Source organism: Hyperolius riggenbachi, chromosome 11 (genome assembly GCF_040937935.1).
Source record: "Hyperolius riggenbachi isolate aHypRig1 chromosome 11, aHypRig1.pri, whole genome shotgun sequence".
In the NCBI taxonomy this organism is placed as follows: domain Eukaryota; kingdom Metazoa; phylum Chordata; class Amphibia; order Anura; family Hyperoliidae; genus Hyperolius; species Hyperolius riggenbachi.
In genome coordinates, this window is record NC_090656.1 from 214,007,665 (window position 1) to 214,027,062 (window position 19,398).

At 45.2% G+C, this 19,398-nt stretch overlaps 1 protein-coding gene across 4 annotated transcripts in view; it reads right to left on the reverse strand.

Annotated features, from left to right (window-relative positions):
- The window catches only part of BTBD10 (BTB domain containing 10), an 81,463-nt gene that overhangs the window by 28,298 nt on the left and 33,767 nt on the right, over positions 1–19,398 (reverse strand). Inside the window, exon 1 of one of the 4 annotated variants that reach the window (XM_068259978.1) lies at positions 5,348–5,622. The exons of the other annotated variants lie outside the window; for them this stretch is intronic. Coding sequence (XP_068116079.1) covers positions 5,348–5,457 — 110 coding nt within the window. The 5' untranslated portion in view covers positions 5,458–5,622. Of the gene's footprint in view, positions 1–5,347; positions 5,623–19,398 lie in introns of those variants that run through there. 4 annotated transcript variants of the gene reach the window in all.

Below are 19,398 nucleotides of genomic sequence, written 5' to 3' on the forward strand. Positions count from 1 at the left end.
AGAAATTGAACAGAAATATCTGGCATTCCGGATCGATTTAAATAGAAAAAAAAAACGGGAAATCCGATCGGATTTTTCAGTCGAATGAAAAAAAAAAAAAAAAAGCTCTCAATTTTTTTGAGAGATACGATTGTTTTTATCGAATTGATGTAAAATCGGATCATTTTATTGTATCGTGTGTGGCCACCTTAAGAAGAAAATGGTGAGCTTTTGAGAGGAACTGACGGCGAGATTAGTATGTAATATTCATTTGCAGCCATGTCATGTGTAAAATACTTTTTATTTTCAGTTCAGGTTCTCTTTAAAGGGAACCTGAAGAGAGTAAAAGTAAAATTAACCATACACAGGTCATACTTACCTCCCGTGTAGTCTACTCCTCAATCTCTTTCTCCTCTCCTGCATCCCATTTGTTCACTGTGATCAATGAAATTCTCAGTCCTCCATTTTAAAAATGGCCATAACACCATAACAGCTTCCTGGTCAGCACACTGTTAAACTGTAATATCGCCCATTTGAGCCATAGGGAAACATGGACATTACCTTGCACATTCAGTCGTAACTGACAGCTGCTGATATATAACTGACAGCAACTGGTATAGTTCAGTTCTGATAAAATATTGTCAGAACTGGAAGGGATCACTGTATGAAGAAAATGGTGAGCTTCTGAGAGGAACTGATGGTGAGGTTAGTATGTAATATTCATTTGCAGCTACGTCATGTGTTTATTTTAAACAATGTTACTAACTTCAGGTTCCCTTTAAGAAAGGGTGGCCGGGGGGAGTGAATAAGGCAGAGCTGTGCGAGTATCAAAGTCTGAAGCTCTGGAAGTCTCTACTGCAAGACAGCCAATGCAGGTGATCTCGAGCCTTTAAAAAAGTGATTTGACATCCACTACTAAACAAAATAAAAGCAAAGCTCAGCCACTGACAACAGCTCAGGTCAAGGAAAACATTTCTGCCTGGAGATTGTAGGAAACAAAAAAACAAAACAGAAGAGGATGATGGAGGACAGGCCAGATGTCTGCTGTGGTTTATGTAAAGTAGATTATTACAGTGCGGTCTGCACAGGAGCACAGACAAAAGCATTTGGGTAAAAGCAGGGAAAACAATTGCACTTGTCTCACATTAGTAGACTCCTCTTCCTCTAGCAGTGAGTCTGATGCATGCGGCCGGCGGTATATTACCCCCCCCCCCCCCCCCCCCCCCCCCCCCCCCCCCCCAGCACAGCACTGTGACATGCAAATACCAGCACACCAGCTATTACATCTGGAACCACAGCAGCCCACTGCACCCAGTGACTGGCTCAGGGCCTTGCTGGAACGCTATTTACAGCTGAATTACACAGCCTAACCCTTGGAGGGGAGGGGGGCTAGGAACAACAAGCCTTTAAAAATAACAGTATAATGAATACGCAAAATTATAATATACAACAGAGCTTATCCCTTCACTAATTAGGGCTTTACAGAGAAACCGCAGCAGGGGAAGACTGTAGTGTACAACAATAGGCTGAAAATCGTCTTATGCTCGCATTATCCACCTGTTCTCTGGGCACTGGATGAAAGAAAGAGCAATGTAAGGCAGCGTTACTATCCTACTATACAGAGCAATGCGGATACAGCTATATACAGCTAAGCCGGATAAAAGCTCTCCAGGGCCATTCAGAAAGTGAGCAAAATGGTTCTCAAAGGGAACACAGATGGCGATAAAACATGCCAGAGATTCCAGCTCTACCCTAAAGGATCGAAAACTGCTATTAATACTACTAGCCATTGACAGCACTGTCGTTTTCTGCAGCACTTTACAGAGAACACAGATTCATTTGCAATGTAATGTGTGCCTCAGCAGTCTCTACCAGCCAATCTGGGGGGAGCTAATTAACCTATCAGGTCTCTTTCACATGGGAGGATGAAGGTGGTGAATTCACAGCTTGTCAGCCGCTCCCCTGCGCTGGCCAGGCACGTGCTAACTCCCGGTACAGGGGTTAGAGAAATGGTCGCTGTATTGAGTCACATCTGAGCAACTCAGGTGCGACAGGTTTTTTTTTTGCCCGGTAACCCCATGGTATGTCAAATGCCGACACGTAACTAAACGCTGCCATTACCCTGCATGAAAAGTAAACGGAAAGGCACTTGTGGCTGACAGACTGAGTTGCCCAACAAGTGTGCACTCCAGTCGCCCATCTTAAGGGGTCTGAGAACGATAAAGGCAGTCTGACAAGATTCTAGCGTGTAAAGCAGTCCTTCTTGACCGTTCGGCCAATAATCAATCCAGGAGGATCACTTCAGCTGACATTCTCCCCACTTACCCCGCTCACCACATGACATCAGGGCTGTGGATTATGTACAAAAATCATCAAACGCCTTCGTTTATGAAACCATTGACTCCAGGTACCCAAATTTGCGCCACCTCCACAGCCCTGCATGACATCACTCAGACAACCCCTCTCCCCCCAAATTGAGCAAAACAAGCTGCATCTGCACAGACTTAACCACGCAATGGCGCCTGAGGCAATCTGTTCCAGATCCTAGTCTGGCGACATTGATTGAGCAGGTGTATGGGGCTTAAAGCAGACCTGAACTCAGAACTTCCTCTCTGTTCTAAAAGATAAGAAACAACAAAGAAACCATTTCTCTGTTACAACTGATAGAAAGCCTGCAATAAATCTGCAATGTGTACTTCCTGCTTTCACGGAAGCAGACACATGATTAACATCCTGTGTTTACAAATTAGCTGCTCTGTCATGGCAGTCAGCTGACAGATTAAGGATCAAATTACAACTTGCAATTAGTCACACATGAGGGGGAATTAGACAGGCGAGACTCTAAATAAATACAGGGTGCATTTCTCAATGTTTTCCTTTTGTCCTGTGCAAGAGGTCAGGTACACTTTAAGGGATAGGAGAGGAAACCAGGACAATTAACTCCCTGCAGATCCTACTCGGGTGCTCGATCAGATCGATGTTGAAACCTGAAATTGATTGGATAAAGAAGAAAGCTAGTGTACACACCGAATGCAATTTTTTAAAAAATTCCTATCAGATTTTGATGATTGGCTACAGTTAGAATATGAATCGAAAGGACATGCAGAAGAAACGATAGCCACAATTTCTGCATCTAATCGAGAAACCTATCAATTTTGTGCTTAGAACTCAGTCACTGGCAATCAGTAGGCTGTATTTTTTTTTCCCCCAGAGCAAAACAATTTATGGGAAGATCCAGATTGGAAATTGCATGCTGTGTGCCCACTTTGTAGCCCTTTTTGGTTCTTTTCCAGTAGGGTCTCGCATCCGTTCTGATTCGGACGCAGCACCCGTGCTTCAGCAAAGACACGGGATGGATTACGCTTAGCTGCGGAAATAGTTCCTAAGGAGCCAACATATATAAAACAGGGGGAGTAAATTGCAAAGACTTCAAGCAGGGTGGGAAAAAAAAAAGGAAGTATAGCTAGTCACGTGTCTTCATTGCGATCATTCATAGGCACTTTCGATTCAATAAAATGATCCCATCTGCGCAAAACCAAAACTTGCACGTTAAAACTGCTGATTAATTGCAAATAATTTTAGATTGCCTGCAATTATTTTATAAAATGGGAGAACTAAAAATGGATATAAGTAAATGAAAAGGATTTTGAAGGTAAGCAAAGGCAATTCAACGTCAATACAATTGCTCATGATTGACAGAAACCTGTATTCAACCTGTTAAAGTTGAATACTACCCAGTTGGACACACTGGTTAGATCCAAACTGCTGCCCTACATACTTTTGTTATGGTAAACAATGCAAAATCTTTTCGGAGCAAATTCGATTAAACGGGGCCCATACACTTATACTATTTCCCGCCGATATACTATTTCCAAACGATTGTGCAACGATTTCACAGCAGATTTCTAATCGGAAATCGATCGTTCTTGTCGATCTGTCCGTGCAAAAGATTTCGCTCGATCGCCGCCGGTTTGGGAGTGCATCGATAGCGGCGTTCCAATGTCCGACGACTGACGCTAGCGGCAATACATTACCTGACCTGGCCCGGCGCATATCCTCTCTGTCCCCGCTGCTCCTTCCCCGCTGGGCTCCGACAGGCTTCACTTCTTCCTGTACCGACAGGAAGTTTAAACAGTAGTGCGCCCTCTACTGTTTGAACTTCCCCGGACAGGAAGTAAAGTGAAGCTGGAGCCCAGAGCGGAGAAGAAGACAGCGGAGACTGGGGGACTCGCGCCGGCCGGATCAGGTAATGTATGCGTGGGGGGGGCGGCAGCTTCATAGATGGTGAATAGATTTCATGCTGAAATCGATTCACAATCTGTTTGCAGTAAAGGCAGCCATACGATCCCTCTCTGATCAGATTCGATCACAGAGGGATCTGTTGGTTGAACTGATGGCAATTCGACCAGTGTATGGCCACCTTAACATTTCTAGTTCCATCCAATCACATCTTTGATCGGTCAGCCCCTTAAAGTTCAATCTGAATTTGAATTTGTCTGATATTCAATGTAGCAGAAGCTATCTACACGATACTATTCTTTGTGCGATTAGATTACAAATTTCTATTTACGATCCGATCAGACATGTCCAATCGGGATTAGATTCAATTCGATTTGCCATTGTAAAATCGAATCGCACAAAGAATTGTATCATGTAGATGGGGCTTTAGATAATGTAAAATAAAAATAATCAGATCTAATGAAAATTAAGGTCCATACAATTCCAATTTTTATCTGCAGATGAATGGCCAATGTTTCCACTTTCATATAGTATGAGAGCATACCTACACAGTCTGTTCATAGTATTCAAAACCTGTTGGCTCTCATACTACATAGCAGTGGCATAACTGGCCAGCCATCTGCAGATTAAAATTGGATGAGTGTACGGAGCCTTAGTTTTGTAATTGGTGAACAAACAAATCGGTTTGGCCTTCAATCAGTCCTTAGCCATTAAAAATAAAACCAACAGTTTAAAGACGACTGCGCTAACGTATGAAATTCTGGCTTGCGTTAGCCTGTAAGACATAAAGCTGACAGCCCACGTGACGCATAAACCTTATATAGACCCATTCAAAACTACCCACACTCGCAAGCCTTGCGCCAAGTGGAAACTCCATACAAGTTTGAATACCAAATCCATCCCTAAAAATTGCAGCATGCATTGAAAGAGGACAAGTCTACAAGAATACAGAGGTGAGCTCCACCAGCAGATCAACGCTAGGACAAAAGAAGCAAGTCACGTATTGCAGATACTAGAATAATAATAATACTACAAAGAAGTCCGCAGTGTTCCAGGATTGAAGGCTTGCAGGCAGCCAGCAGACACTACCCCCCAGTGATGATAGGGTGGTGATGGAGAGGATACGCACCTTGTGCTTGGAGCACTCACACACTGGAACACCTTTGACATGAGAGCACAAAGGATCTGAGACAGATGGGACAATGCTGCTGAGAGAGCCTGCTCAACATCTCCGTGCATTCCTTGCAAACTTCAGCATATTGCCAATCCACTGCAGCAGTCCATAGACAGAGAGAAATGGCGAGGCGTCCGTTCAGTAACGGGGAGACTCCAGCTGTCGCAAGGAGAGTACGGTCCGTGATTCAGAGGCGCATAGTGATCGCAGCTGACGTCTCCAGGCACACCACCCCGGCTCACTGCGAGAGCCCTTCTGCCAGCCGCCTGCTATTGGATGTCCCACGGTGACGGGCAGAATACAGATTGGAGGGAGGGGCTGTTTCTAAGCTATTCCCAGGCTAACAAGATTTTCTAGTAGAACCCGTCAGATCAGCTAACGCAGCTGCTGCAAATTGCTCGAAAGAATGACTTTAATCTGTGTCATAGAGAGGCGGGCGGGCGCATTCATAAAACTGACGGGCTTTCTGCTGCCGACACACACGAGTCAGCAGCGCTGGCAGGAAGCGCCTCCTGTGCCCTGCAGAAGAGGGGTGAACCTGAGGATGAACCCAGGGTGTGCCGATCAAGAGGATGCGATAAAAAGCCTCTAGTGTTCGGTCACGTGTCCCCTTCCAGAATACTAACGGAATGCATCGCTCAGAGACAGAAGAGCAAAACTTTCACAAGACTCGTGACGTCAAAGTGTTAACTTATCGGAGGTGTGATTAACAGGTTTTAAATGGCTCAGATCAATGGTGATGGCGACACGCATTATAGATAGGTCTGTTGCAAAAATACTGGAATGCGACACACGTGGCTTACACTAAAGAAATGAGTCATAAATTGGTTTCTAATCTGGTTTCCAGTGTGTTGGTACAGATAAAGCTGCCCATACAGACATTCCTTGGCAGATTTGATCACTGATTAAAGCTGGCCATACACTAGGCCGATTACCTGCCGATTGACAGTAGATTCGATTGCTGGGATCGAATCTGCTGTCACATAGTTCACGCTAAACTTCGATCTATTTCGTCCCGAAATAGATCGATCCGATCGATCGCTCCGTGCAGGAAATTACCGTCGATCGCCCGTGGGTAGGGAGCGCATCGCTAGCGGCGTACGATCCGACGCAGGTATACATTACCTGAAGCTGGCTCCCGGCATCTTCTCCGCATCACGACATCCGTGTATAACTTCCTGTGTCACTGCAGTGACAGCGGAAGTACAAATAGAGGGCGCTCTATTTGAGCTTCCGCTGTCACTGGAGTGACAAAGTTATACGCGGATGTCGTGATGTGGAAGGTGATGCGGAGAAGATGCCCGGGACCAGGCTTCAGGTAATTAATGGGGGCGGGGGGGTAGGCGGCAGCTCAGCGGATGGTGAATCAGTTTCAGGCTGAAATCGATTCACAATCTGTTTGCAATAAAGGCAGCCATACGATCCCCCTCTGATCAGATTCGATCAGAGAGGGATCTATCTGTTGGTCGAATCTGATGGCAAATCAACCAGTGTATGGCCGCCTTAACTTTTAACCACTTCACCACTGAGGGGTTTTACCCCCTGACCACCAGAGCAATTTTCACCTTTCAGCGCTCCTTCCATTCATTCGTCTATAACTTTATCATTACTTATCGCAATGAAATGAACTATATCTTGTTTTTTCCGCCACCAATTAGGCTTTCTTTAGGTGGGACATTATGCCAAGAATTATTTTTTTCTAAATGTGTTTTAATGGGAAAATAGGAAAAATGTGGGGAAAAAAAAAAATTATTTTTCAGTTTTCGGCCATTATAGTTTTTAAATAATGCATGCTACTGTAATTAAAACCCATGAAATTTATGTGCCCTTTTGTCCCGGTTATAAAACCGTTTAAATTATGTCCCTATCACAATGTTTGGCGCCAATATTTCATTTGGAAATAAAGGTGCATTTTTTTCAGTTTTGCGTCCATCCCTAATTACAAGCCCATAGTTTATAAAGTAACAGTGTTATACCCTCTTGACTTAAATATTTAAAAAGTTCAGTCCCTAAGGTAACTAATTATGTATTTTTTTTAATTGTAAATTTTTGAATTTTTTTTTAATTACAAAAAAAAATAAAAATGGGGAGTGTGGGAGGTAATGAGTTAATTTTTTGTGTAAAAGTCATTTATTTGTATGTGAAAAATGTGTAGGGTGTAGTTTACTATTTGGCCACAAGATGGCCACAGTAACTTTTTGCTTTATTGCGACCTCCAAGCCTCCTTCCGGAAGCTTGGAGGAAGAATAAGGAGGCTGGACACGTGAGTTTCTTCTCACAATGATCGCGCTGCCCATAGGAGAGCAGCGGGTCATTGTGGGGCTTAGATCAACGAACGGGAATGGATTTTCCCGTTCATTGATCTCCGGGCGAGCGGGCGGCGGCGGTTTTACTAGCGGCGGGCGGCGTGTTTACGAGCGGGAGCGCGGACAGCGTCGGGAACGCGGAAAGTACGTGTTTCTCCGTCCCTGGTTTTTAAAGGATGGAAAAAGGGGCGGAGAAATACGTACGCGCGGGGGTAAAGTGGTTAATATCTATCGATTGCCTATTCGATTGAATTCTGAGCATACACGCATTATGCTGGGAACGAGTATGGGCAGATTTGACCAAGAGACAAATTTATCTCTAAACTAATCTGATTAGAGAAATTTGTCTATAATCGAATCTGCCCATACACTACAGGCCGATTCCAGTCCTTTTTTAACATAAAGTCATCAGGGAATCGGCTGAGCCGCCACTGTCCGCCCCGCGGCTGCCCCCAAAATGTATAAATGTATGTAGTGCATTTATACATTACCTGTCCGGTAGCAGCTCGCCGGGTCCATCCGTCCATCGCGGCGCATAGCGTCTGACGTCAGCCACTATGTGCCTTCGTGACGTCAGAGCGCCGCTGGCGTGTATGCGGAACCCGGCAAGATGGACAGAAACCGCATGTAGGCCGACACCGGACAGGTAATGTATAAATGCACACTACATACATTTATACATTGCGGCGGCGGGGATTTCGTCGTTTCGTTGCTCGTTCGCAACTCGGCCGCCGTACCGCCGCGCACCTGACCAACCAACCTCGGCCGGAAATTTTCCAGCATGTGCGATCGACCGTACGGCCAATTTCTGTCCCCAAATTGGTCGCTTTGTCGGTTGGGCATGCACTTGGCAGCACCAATTTTCATCCAATTCGATTATAATAAACGAATTGGATGGTCGATTGGTCGGCAAATGTATGGGCCCCTTAACAGGTTTTAAATGTCTCCGTTCAATAATAGTGACGACACGCATTATAGACTTAGCTCTGTTGTAAAAATACTGGAATGTGAGTCACATATCTTACATTACACTAAAGAAATTAGGCATAAGGTGGTTTTGAATCTGGTTTCCAAGTACAGATAGAAGTGCCCCTACACTGACGGTGGCCACTAACAATCCAATATTTAGCGAAAAATTGTTTGAGCAATCGGATAATTCTGATCGGAAGTAAAATCGTTCACTACACCATCAACGAACCAATCTTTGCTCCTTATCTATCACAACAGACAAGAAAATTCAAATTTGTTTGCCGAACATTCAATCGGATGACTATTTTTATAATCGTTCATAATAAATTGTGCCCATCAACAGAGGATTTACAACCAATCCGTTCAGAAGTTCTGATTGCTCAAACGATTTTTCGCTAGAAATTGGACCGTTAGTGGCCACTATGAGACATTCCGTGGCAGATTTGATCAGTGTGATTAAATCTATTGAATCACTGTTGCCCCAATAGGCTGACTGTCGATTTGATTGATTTCTAACAAATGGACCGAAATTACGGGTTGGACAGGATTCTTCTATAGCGGTCGATTAGAGGCGGAGCAGGTTCTACGTGGGGGGGGGGGGGGTTGGCTAGAGCCGGTGAAGTGTACCCCTGCTAAAATGCTGCTCCACAGGGTATTAGCGCACTCACACCTCCAGCTGGTGTGCCCCATCAGCTGTGCTGTCAGCACCCAATGCAGGTAGTGACCCAGTAGCAATGCATGTACCCACACTGCCAGGTCACTACGGGCACCGGGAGATTATGGCAGCACAGGGCAAGGAGTAAAAATAAAACAAAAAAAAAAATTGCCAGAGGTGAGAGCACTCGCTGCGCTAATATTTTGCATGGGGCCTTGGAAAACAGCATTAGCAGGGGGGCACCCAGGGGGCTGTCAGACAGCAGCGGTAGAGGCAGTTTTATTGATTAAAACATCTCATGCTGAAAGCTATTAAAAATCTATGTGCACTGCAGTAATAGATCCCCGGCTGATCAGATGTCGATGAAAGAAGGATCCATCTTCTCGGCATGTCAAGAGAGTCTGCCTGAGTGTATGGCAGGCTCAATATATGCAAAAAAAAAAAAAAAACCCACAGTAAGGCCTTGTTCACATCTAAAATCGCAATAGCCGACGCCAGCGTTTTGCGATTTTGTGCGCGATTTTTAGTGCCTCCCAGCGCATTTTATTTTGTAAAGCGCTTTTCCAAAGCGGTTTTTTCACTTCCTGATGCAAGTCAGGAAGTGAACTTTGACCCGGAAAATAATAAATACAATGTATTTATTCTTAAAAGAGCTGGGGGGGGGGGGGGAGAAATTGCTTGCAATTTCCCTATATCTTCCATTGAGGCAAATCGCCCCAGAAATGGTACAGGTAGCACTTTGGGGAGTGGATCGTAATCGAACCGCTCAGATGTGAACACTCTCATAGGGAATCATTGCACAAGCGCTTTTAGGCCGCTTTTGAAAATCGCTGGCGCTTAAAACAAAAAGCACCTACACTGAACAAGCCCTAAGTGCTCTTTTGTACTAACAAATGGCTGGTTTTTGTTAATTTGTTTTACCTGATTGCAAATTTAGCGGGATGCGGAGTTTAATTTACCTGGGGCCTCTATCGGATCCCATTGCCAGGAGCATCCTGCGCAGTACGAGGTTTTCTCATACTGCATAGGACGCTCACGGGAATGGAAGTGAGGACCTGTGTGGCCAGGGCCACGCAGGCGCCCGACTAAAAAAAACGAAAGTGAGCCACAGCAGGGGACCAGAGGATCATTTACCCCGGCACAGGACGTCTGCAGGGGGCCGGTAGAAGCCCCAGGTAAGTTAAAGTGGACCTGAACTCTTGCACAGGACAGAAGGAAAACGTAGAGCAATGCTCCCTGTATGTATCTAGAGAGTGCAGCCTGTCTAATTCCACCTCATTTGTGTCTAATCACTAGTTGTAATCTGATCTCCCCTGTGTCACATGACTGCCTATGGCAGATAAGTCTATTTGAAAGCACAGGCTGTAAACAATATGTCTGCTTCCATGAATCGAAGTAAAAACTGAAAATGTATTTTAGGATTTGTATCAGCTGTAACAAATACTTGTTTTTTATTTAATGGTAATTATGCTGTTGTGTAAAGAATCGGTCTGAGTTCAGGTCCACTAAACAAAAAAAAAACAAAAAAACAAACAAACAAAAAGTTTGTAAAGTCCTTACAAATGTCCTCTAAAATAAGTAAAGAGGAAAAAAGAAAAAAGAAATCATGTTGATCAAATCTGCCACAGATTGATGCTGCACCCCAAACTATCTGCCCCACCCCCCACAATCTACAATGTGTTCCCCCAGAGCTGCGCCGAGTCTATGCTCACCTGTCCGCTGGTGCGCTCTTCCTGTGTCCGCTCTCCATCGCCGTCAGGGTGCCTGTGTGCCATTGCCCAAGGACATGTACATGGTCACAAATGCCTGGCGGCAATGGTGAGAGGACACAGGAAGAGTACTGGCAGACAGTTGAGTATATGCTCTGCTGCCAACACTCTCACAGCCGAGCGGAGGTGAGCTGATTAGATGGGGAGACCTGATTAGATGGGGCCCAGCAGGTGGAGACTACTCCACAGATTTTCAATAGATCTTATTTTGAAATTTAAAGAACACCCGAGGCGAAAATAAACTAATGAAACAAACAATTGTATCCATCTTCCTTCTCCAAAAATGACTTCAAGATACGCCACAGTTTTATTTTGTGTTTAAATCTACTTTTATTATTTTAACGTTTTTATTATTTTTGCTCAATGACCCATTCATTGAAGTATACCAGATCTAAAATCTATGAACTATTGATCCTTTTTATCTCTTTCCTGCTCTCAGAAGCCATTTTCTGCTAGGAAAGTGTTTTATAGTTGCAATTTCTTATCAGTGAGGATCACACTGTAGTCACTTCACTGGAGTCAGGATTGAGTCAGGCACTTACATACCTGATATTTAACACTTTCAGGTAGAATAAGATAAAAAAAAAGGAATGCAGCATAGTTTTGTGTGTGCTAGGCACTGTGCATACCCATGTCTATCTCAGGTCACATGTCACCTCTGTTATAATTTAAGTAGGCCTCAGTTATTTGGACTGAGTTAGTCAAAAAGGCTTGAGGAGCAGACCTGCCCTTTAAGGGGATTTTCTCTTAGAGAGAAAATCTGCAGTTCTGTCAGCAGAACTAGAACATACCAAGAAGCTGTTCTATGGACAAGGCCACAGGTCTCCCTGACCTGGGCATGTACCGCCACTAGAACAATAAACATCAACCATGTTTTGTAAATATCCACATTTCTGTATGTATGTCAAATGCCTCATCGAATATTAATCGAGTAGGTGTGTATGATGACACCACGAGTGGGTCCACCAATAGTCTGATCTAGGGGATGGCGAAGATGGTGTCATATTTAACTCTTTCCTAGTCAGTATTAAAACCTGAGTGAGCTATGGGAGCTCACTCTGCTTCTGACTTTCCCACTAGATCTAAAGGCTGACTGGAACCTCTAAGTATTTCCATTCTATATGTAATCTGATATAATGTATGCTGTACATAGGTAGTCTAGTGTAACTTAGGTTAGAAAGAAGGTACCTGATTGACTTCAGCAGGAAGTCTAATCAAGAAGCTTGTAACGCAACATGAAGATTGGCGTGGCTAAGATATGATAAACTGTATCTATCTGTATTTCTGTTTCCTGAATAAACTCCGTAAACTTTGAAGAAGCCTGAGAAAAGTCCATCTCCTGCTTGCTGTGTTGAGAGTCAAGTTATCTCACAGTCTGCGAGACGCAACTATAAGAAGTTGATGGTGTCGAAGCAAGGTGATTTAGAACAAGATATAACAACCTCGGGTACCCTTTAATGAAAATGTGTACATTGTGTGGCAGTAATAGATACCTGTGATCAGATTTTGATCAGAGAGGGATCTATCTGATGGCCATATATGGACATCTTAACAGTCTTTTTTTCCAGAAAGAGGTATCTGATGTTCCTTCTACAGGCTTATGCTACAGTGGGTTTCAGTGATCAATCGTTGCAGTGCGTTTCTGTGCACCATGCATTACAATGAACGGGGTCTGTGTCACGGCTGCCAGCCCCTGCAGGTGGCCATATGCTGTGTTAGAGTGCACAGCCTCTGCGTGTGAATAGGCCCTACGCATCTGAGCCGACTTGACTGTGTCTAGTAATGTGCCTCAGTGTGCAATACGCAGAGACATAATGCTAGGAATACACTATGAGTATATTATAGCAGATGGCTCGATAGATCATTTCCAACAAGTCCGATCTGATTTCGATCAGTTTTTCTGATCGATTTTGTAATTGAAGTGAATGGAAATAGATTGGAAAATCGTTCAGATAGTAAATCTGACGAAAAAAAAATAAATCAGCGTATTCCCAGCATTAGACGGTGTAAAGACAGCGCTGTCTTGTGCGATGCAAAGCTGCGCGTCCCGAGAATGCAATGCCTGCGCTTTTAGCCATCAAGGCAGCATAGTTCCATTTAGGCCTCGTTCAGACTATACGCGCTGCCGTGTACATTTTTGGCAGTGCTTATAGAGTGCGACACGCAAGAACGGTAGAAGGGCATAGACAGCCCTTCTACAGTTCCCATCAGATGCGCTGCGCAGCAGTGTGACGCGCTATCGCACTGCTGCCTGCATTTTTCAGGAATCGCAGCACAGATCCAGTCACTGTAGTGAATGGGATCTGCAGCACAGAGCATAGTAGCGCAGATGGCGTGCGATCATAGGCGTTGCATCCCGATCACATCAATTAGCACAAAGCCTAAGGCCCCTTTTACACTTTGTGTGTTGCATTACCCTTTCGGCATGCAGGGTAAAAGCAAAGTGTATGGGGCCCTGCACACTAACCGCCCCGGAAGATTCAGATTCGCCACCGACCCACTGCAAAGTCATCAGAACGTTATCGAGAGACGTCTGTGGCAACGCAGAAGCGGCTGAATGCATTGAAGTCAACGCGGGACACAAATTTAAAAAAAACTGGTTGGCAGTGGAGCGGCGCACATGTGCAGAATGCAAATAACTGGGAAGCAGCCGGGAATCCCAACTGCATACCTCCTATCCAGCAGGAAGTACATCACTGGGTGAGGAGGGGCAAAGGGTGTGCAAGCAGGGCGGCGCTATGCATATGACTGTCAGTGAGCTCTGCCACAGGGTCACATGAAATCAATTTTCTGGAATTCACCTATCATTTTAATGTATCTTAGTGCATTACAGAAGACTTCATTTTATATAGAGCTGTAGATTGTTAACCATTTACCACCAGTCCATTGGGGTTGAAAAGCGGCCATGTGCATTAAAGGAATACTGAAGTCTTAAAAAAAAAAAAAAAAAAAAAAAAAAAAAAAAAAAATTATATTTACTCACCCGGGGGCATCCCTCAGCCCCCTGAAGCTGGATGGTGCTCTCGCAGCCCCACTCCGATCGTCCTGTCCCCGCCGGCGGCTACTTCCAGGTTCGGCGACAGCCGCCGACAGGCTGGGAACGCAGCTGATTTTCTGCGTTCCCAGCCGCTATATCACCCTCTTTGCTGCTATAGCGTATATGTTATACGCTTTAGCAGCATAGAGGGTGGTATAGCGGCTGGGAACGCGGTAAATCACTCGCGTTCCCAGCCTGTCGGCGGCTGTCGCCGAACCCGGAAGTAGCCGCCGGCGGGGACAGGACGATCGGAGCGGGGCTGCGAGGGCACCATCCAGCTTCAGGGGGCTGAGGGATGCCCCGGGTGAGTAAATATTTATTTTTTATTTTTTTTAGACTTAAGTATTCCTTTAAAGAGAACCCGAGGTGGGTTTGAAGAATATTATCTGCATACAGAGGCTGGATCTGCCTATACAGCCCAGCCTCTGTTGCTATCCCAAACCCCCCTATGGTCCCCCTGCACTATGCAATCCCTCATAAATCACAGCCACGCTGCTGACAAACAGCTTGTCAGAGCTGGCTGTGTTTATCTCTAAAGTGTCAGTCTGCTGCTCTCCCCGCCTCCTGCAGAACTCCAGTCCCCGCCTGCATCCCTTCCCTCCCTGCTGATTGGAGGGAAGGGACGGGGGCAGGGACCGGAGCTATGCAGGAGGCGGGGGAGCAGCTGAGACTGACACTACAGATGTAAACAGAGCCTCACAGCACGGCTGTGATTTATGAGGGATTGCAGAGTGCAGGGGGACCTTAGTGGGGTTTGGGATAGCAACAGAGGCTGGGCGGTATAGGCAGATCCAGCCTCTGTATGCAGATAACATTCTTTAAACACACCTCGGGTTCTCTTTAAGGCCTCTTACACAGTAAGATGTTGCGTTTGATGCGACGTTAAGGTCGCATAACATGCCCCTAATGCAATGCATTGAAAAACTATAAATTGGACGTGATTTAGCCCTGCGTTTGGTGCGCCGTTTTCGTCGCACAGTGATAGAACGAAAACGGCACATGCGTAAAAAAAACCAACACATTACTGAGCATGTGCAAACAGTCTAACGCAGCTAAAAACGTGTATAACGCATAGTATGCTGCACTTTCATTTAACATGCAGCGTTAGACACCAACGCAACGTCTGCACTGTGAACAGCCCATTGATTTTTCATTGCTTTAAGTTATTATGCGTTACATGTTGTAACGTGCGACTTTAACGCCGCACTGTGAAAGAGCCCTAAGTGGTTAAACAAGGGCATTTTAGTGTTAACACATGTAACCATTGTCACCTCCCGTACCAATTCTACATGATTTTCAAACTCCCTTTGCTCATGAAATCCTTTAATACATTAATTTGTAATCACCAATCCCAAATTCAAGTTAGATAGTAGTTCTATACAAATAGACTCACTGGGTAGATTTTGAGAGTGTATCCAGTCCACTGAGAATGTTGAACGCCGAGGAGTTTATCGCACATAAACAGCATCTGTTCTTTATAGAGAGAGACAGAACGTGTTGCTCGGCTGTTGCCTGGCAACACATCTGTACAGCATTGGTGGGCTGCAGTGTCTCCCTTAAAGTGATCCTTAAGTCAACAATAAAAAAAATGACATTTACTCACCTGGGGCTTCCCTCAGCCCCCAGCAGCCGATCGGTGCCCTCGCAGCCCCGCTCTGACGCTCCAGGACCGTCGGCGAACACTTCCGGTTTGGCCGTCACCGGCCAACAGGCATGGGAACGCGAGTGATTCTTCGCGTTCCCAGCTTGTATATCGCCCCCTATGCTGCTATTGCGGCCTAACCGGAAGGGTTTGCCGGCGGTTCCTGGAGCGTCAGAGCGGGGCTGCGAGGGCACCGATCGGCTGCTGGGGGCTGAGGGAAGCCCCAGGTGAGTAAATCTCATTTTTTATAGTTGACTTAAGGATCACTTTAAGATCAAATAGAGTACAAATTGTGTATTTGTATACAAATTACGGTTCTACTCCTTTACCACACTCTAAACTAGGAATAGTTTTATTGTGGTTTCGGATTTACATTGTGCAGTTGCATGATAAATTGCAACTAGCAACTAACACCTGAACATACATCCGGAATGCTTTTTGACTACCGTATATACTTGCATATAAGCAGACCTGCGTATAAGCCGTGGTACCCACCTTTCCCTCAGAAACCAGAAAAAAAGCGACTGCCTCTCGTATAAGCCCCATACCCAGTATAGCCCCCTTCACAGTAGCCAGATGTGCAAGTCAGCACCTCTGCCCATAGCCAGATGTGCCCCAAGGATGATACAGCTGTGTCCTAAGATGCCACTAGATCTCATTGCAGATATAAGAGTTTGCCACACAGGAAGAATCCCTGATCATTGCACCATTGACACGTTGCTTGCACGCTCCGCTCCACAAGCCAGGAGACACAGGTAGTCTTGAGCAGCGCACTCTGCACACCATGTTGCAGTGGATGGGGGGCACGGACACAGCAGGAAGCCAGCTGGCAAGAGCAGGATCACTAGTGCACGATCCTTGCGCTCCTCTGCTAGTAACAAAACCTGCTCCACCATCCGTTCTGCTCCACTGACTTGAATAAAAGCCGAGGGGGTAACTTTTCAGGACATTTTTTCAGGGCTGTGGAGCCGGTACAAAATTCATCCGACTCCTCAGTTTATGAATCCGCCAAATCCGGGTACCCAAAACTGCTCAGACTCCGAGTTTAATTCTTACCAGGACTGTAGATTTGGTACAAAAATCAACAGACACAGACTGACTCAGTTTATGAAACCACCGGCTCCTACTCCAGGTACCCAAAATGGCTCCAACTCAGACTCCTCGACTCAGACTCCACAGCCCTGATTTTTTGTGCTGAAAAATTAGGCTTATACGCTGGTATATACAGTAATTCACTGATTGCAGCGTGCCGCCAAGTTAATGGAGGGTTAACCACAGTGCCAACTTTAAAGAAAAAAAAAAGTTTTACATAACAGCAAACCTGAGACTTTATGTAAGGCACACTGATGGAGAAATGGCGCTCAGCAGGGATATTCTTAGAAAGCGGTATTGATCACAGCTCAGTAAGCAGGAATGCAATGTATAGGTTACACATTACTGAGCATAGGGCCATTTTATCCTGTTCACCTTTCCTGCTCTTACAGTACATGAACGCCAAGGCCAGGAAGGGCATCCTCTACCTAGATGGGGGTGCTGAAGGTGAAATGGAGGGGTAGGATTACAGAAATATATCACCACGGGGTACCCACATAAAATTACAGGGACCAAGGGCCGCTAGGATTCTATGTAGTAGACTAAAAAGATTCTAAAAAAACTGTCCCGTACTGTAAACACTGCAAACCATTGCATTCCCTTCTCAAAGCAAATAGGTAACTATAGGCCATTGCTGCTACAGATCAGAACAAAACCTAGAATGCATTATAGGACAGTGGGTGGAACCATGAAAATCATCCTGCCTGCCTTTGTAAACCAGGCCTTAAAAAGGGAACCCAAACTGAATAGGATATGGATTTTTCCTTTTGAAATAATACCAGTTTCCTGACTCTCCTCCTGATTCTGTGTCTCTAATGCTGGGTACACACCATGCGTTTTCCTGTTCGATCCACGGGTCGTTCGGGATAGATTTGAATATTTCCGACTTGCTGGATTCAGGCTTCGATTGTTCCTGCCGTCGATTTTGCATACTTAACATGCAAATCAACGTCAGGAACGATCGAAGCCCGAATCGAGCATGTCGGAAATAGTCGAAACGATCCCGTTCGACCCGTGGATCGAGCAGGAAAACGCATGGTGTGTACCCAGCATAATACTGTCAGGCACAGCCCCTGAACAGCATACATTTGAAATCGGCGCCGGTAGACTTGGGCGCAGGATACAGCCGGTATATGGCTGATCCTGCTTCTGCACAAGTCCGGGCCGTATTAATTACTATTCCCGCTCCAGGCCGCCATGGATAGTGGGGGAATGAAATAATTAGGCATCCGGCGATGGCTGGAGGCAAAATTATTGTGTTTTTTTAAGCAACCTCGGCTCAGTCTTCTGACGGTGCCGACGTTACTGAGCGCTGCTCAGTCAGTTGTGATTCCCTTTATTGTCTATGGAGGCGCCGGCTGTGCCCAAATCTAGTAGCGCCGAAAAGCACTGCTCCGCCCGAACAAGCTTGCAGATCAGGTGCTCTGACTTAAGTCAGACTGAATTAGCTGCATGCTTGTTTCTGGTCGGATTCAGCCACTACTGCAGTCAGAGATCAGCAGGACTGCCAGGTAACTTGTATGGTTTAAAAGGAAACCTCCATATCCCTCTCACTTTAGGTTGTTGCAGCTTTAAGCATGGCACACCTACTGTATAGCCTAGAGGACCTCTGGTCAGAAATAAAAAGCCTGCAAAGTAAGGCTCTGTACAACTGCTGCAAGGATCGGCAGGTCCTACCTAGCATGATCATTTCTGGATTTTTAGAGGTCTAAAAGCAATGAATTTTTTTTTGCATGCTTTCAGACCCTTCCGGCTTGAAGGAGGAAGTGCACCGTTGTGAGATGTGCAACGAGACCAATAGGACGCGTGCAAGCTCTATGGAACGCAAAGCGGACGGCAGAATAATGGGTAAATAACCCCTTCTACCCCTACCGCAGACCTGGAGTCGGTACAAAAATCATCTGACTCCAACTTCGACTCCTCAGGTTATGAAACCGACGACTCATACCCAAAAAGGCTCAGACTCCTTAGTCTAATACTTACTTAAAATCATCCAACTCCTCAGTTTATGAAACCACCGGCTCAAACTCCAGGTACCTAAAATTGCTTGCATCCTGATCCAGATTTAATAATTTCATCTGAACCTGGAAGAAAAAGGCTGCTTCCGGATTCACTCATCACTTTTTGTGTTCCTCTGCGGTGGTGAAAACCGCCAAAAGACATCAAATGCATTGACAGACACCCGTATTTCCAATTTTTTTTTTTTTTTTTATATAAACAAACAATAATTGGAGTCATTATGACTTGTCTATTTTAAACAGACTGTTGACAAATCTTGAACGCTATAAGAGCGGTGATAGGCAGCTTTCCCAGGCGAGTCACAAAACGTTCCATAGCAGCGACCAGGGCAAAGCACTCAAGTAAACTCAACTAAGTCTTCTTAATAGAGCTTGTTAAAATACTTGAACTATATGGAGAGACGACTTGAGTATTATTTTTATCTTGGGGAACATGGAGCTGCACTTTAACCAGTCTATGGGAATGTCAGTGACATCACTATGGTTATCCTTACAAAAACAAACAGCTATCATTTGTA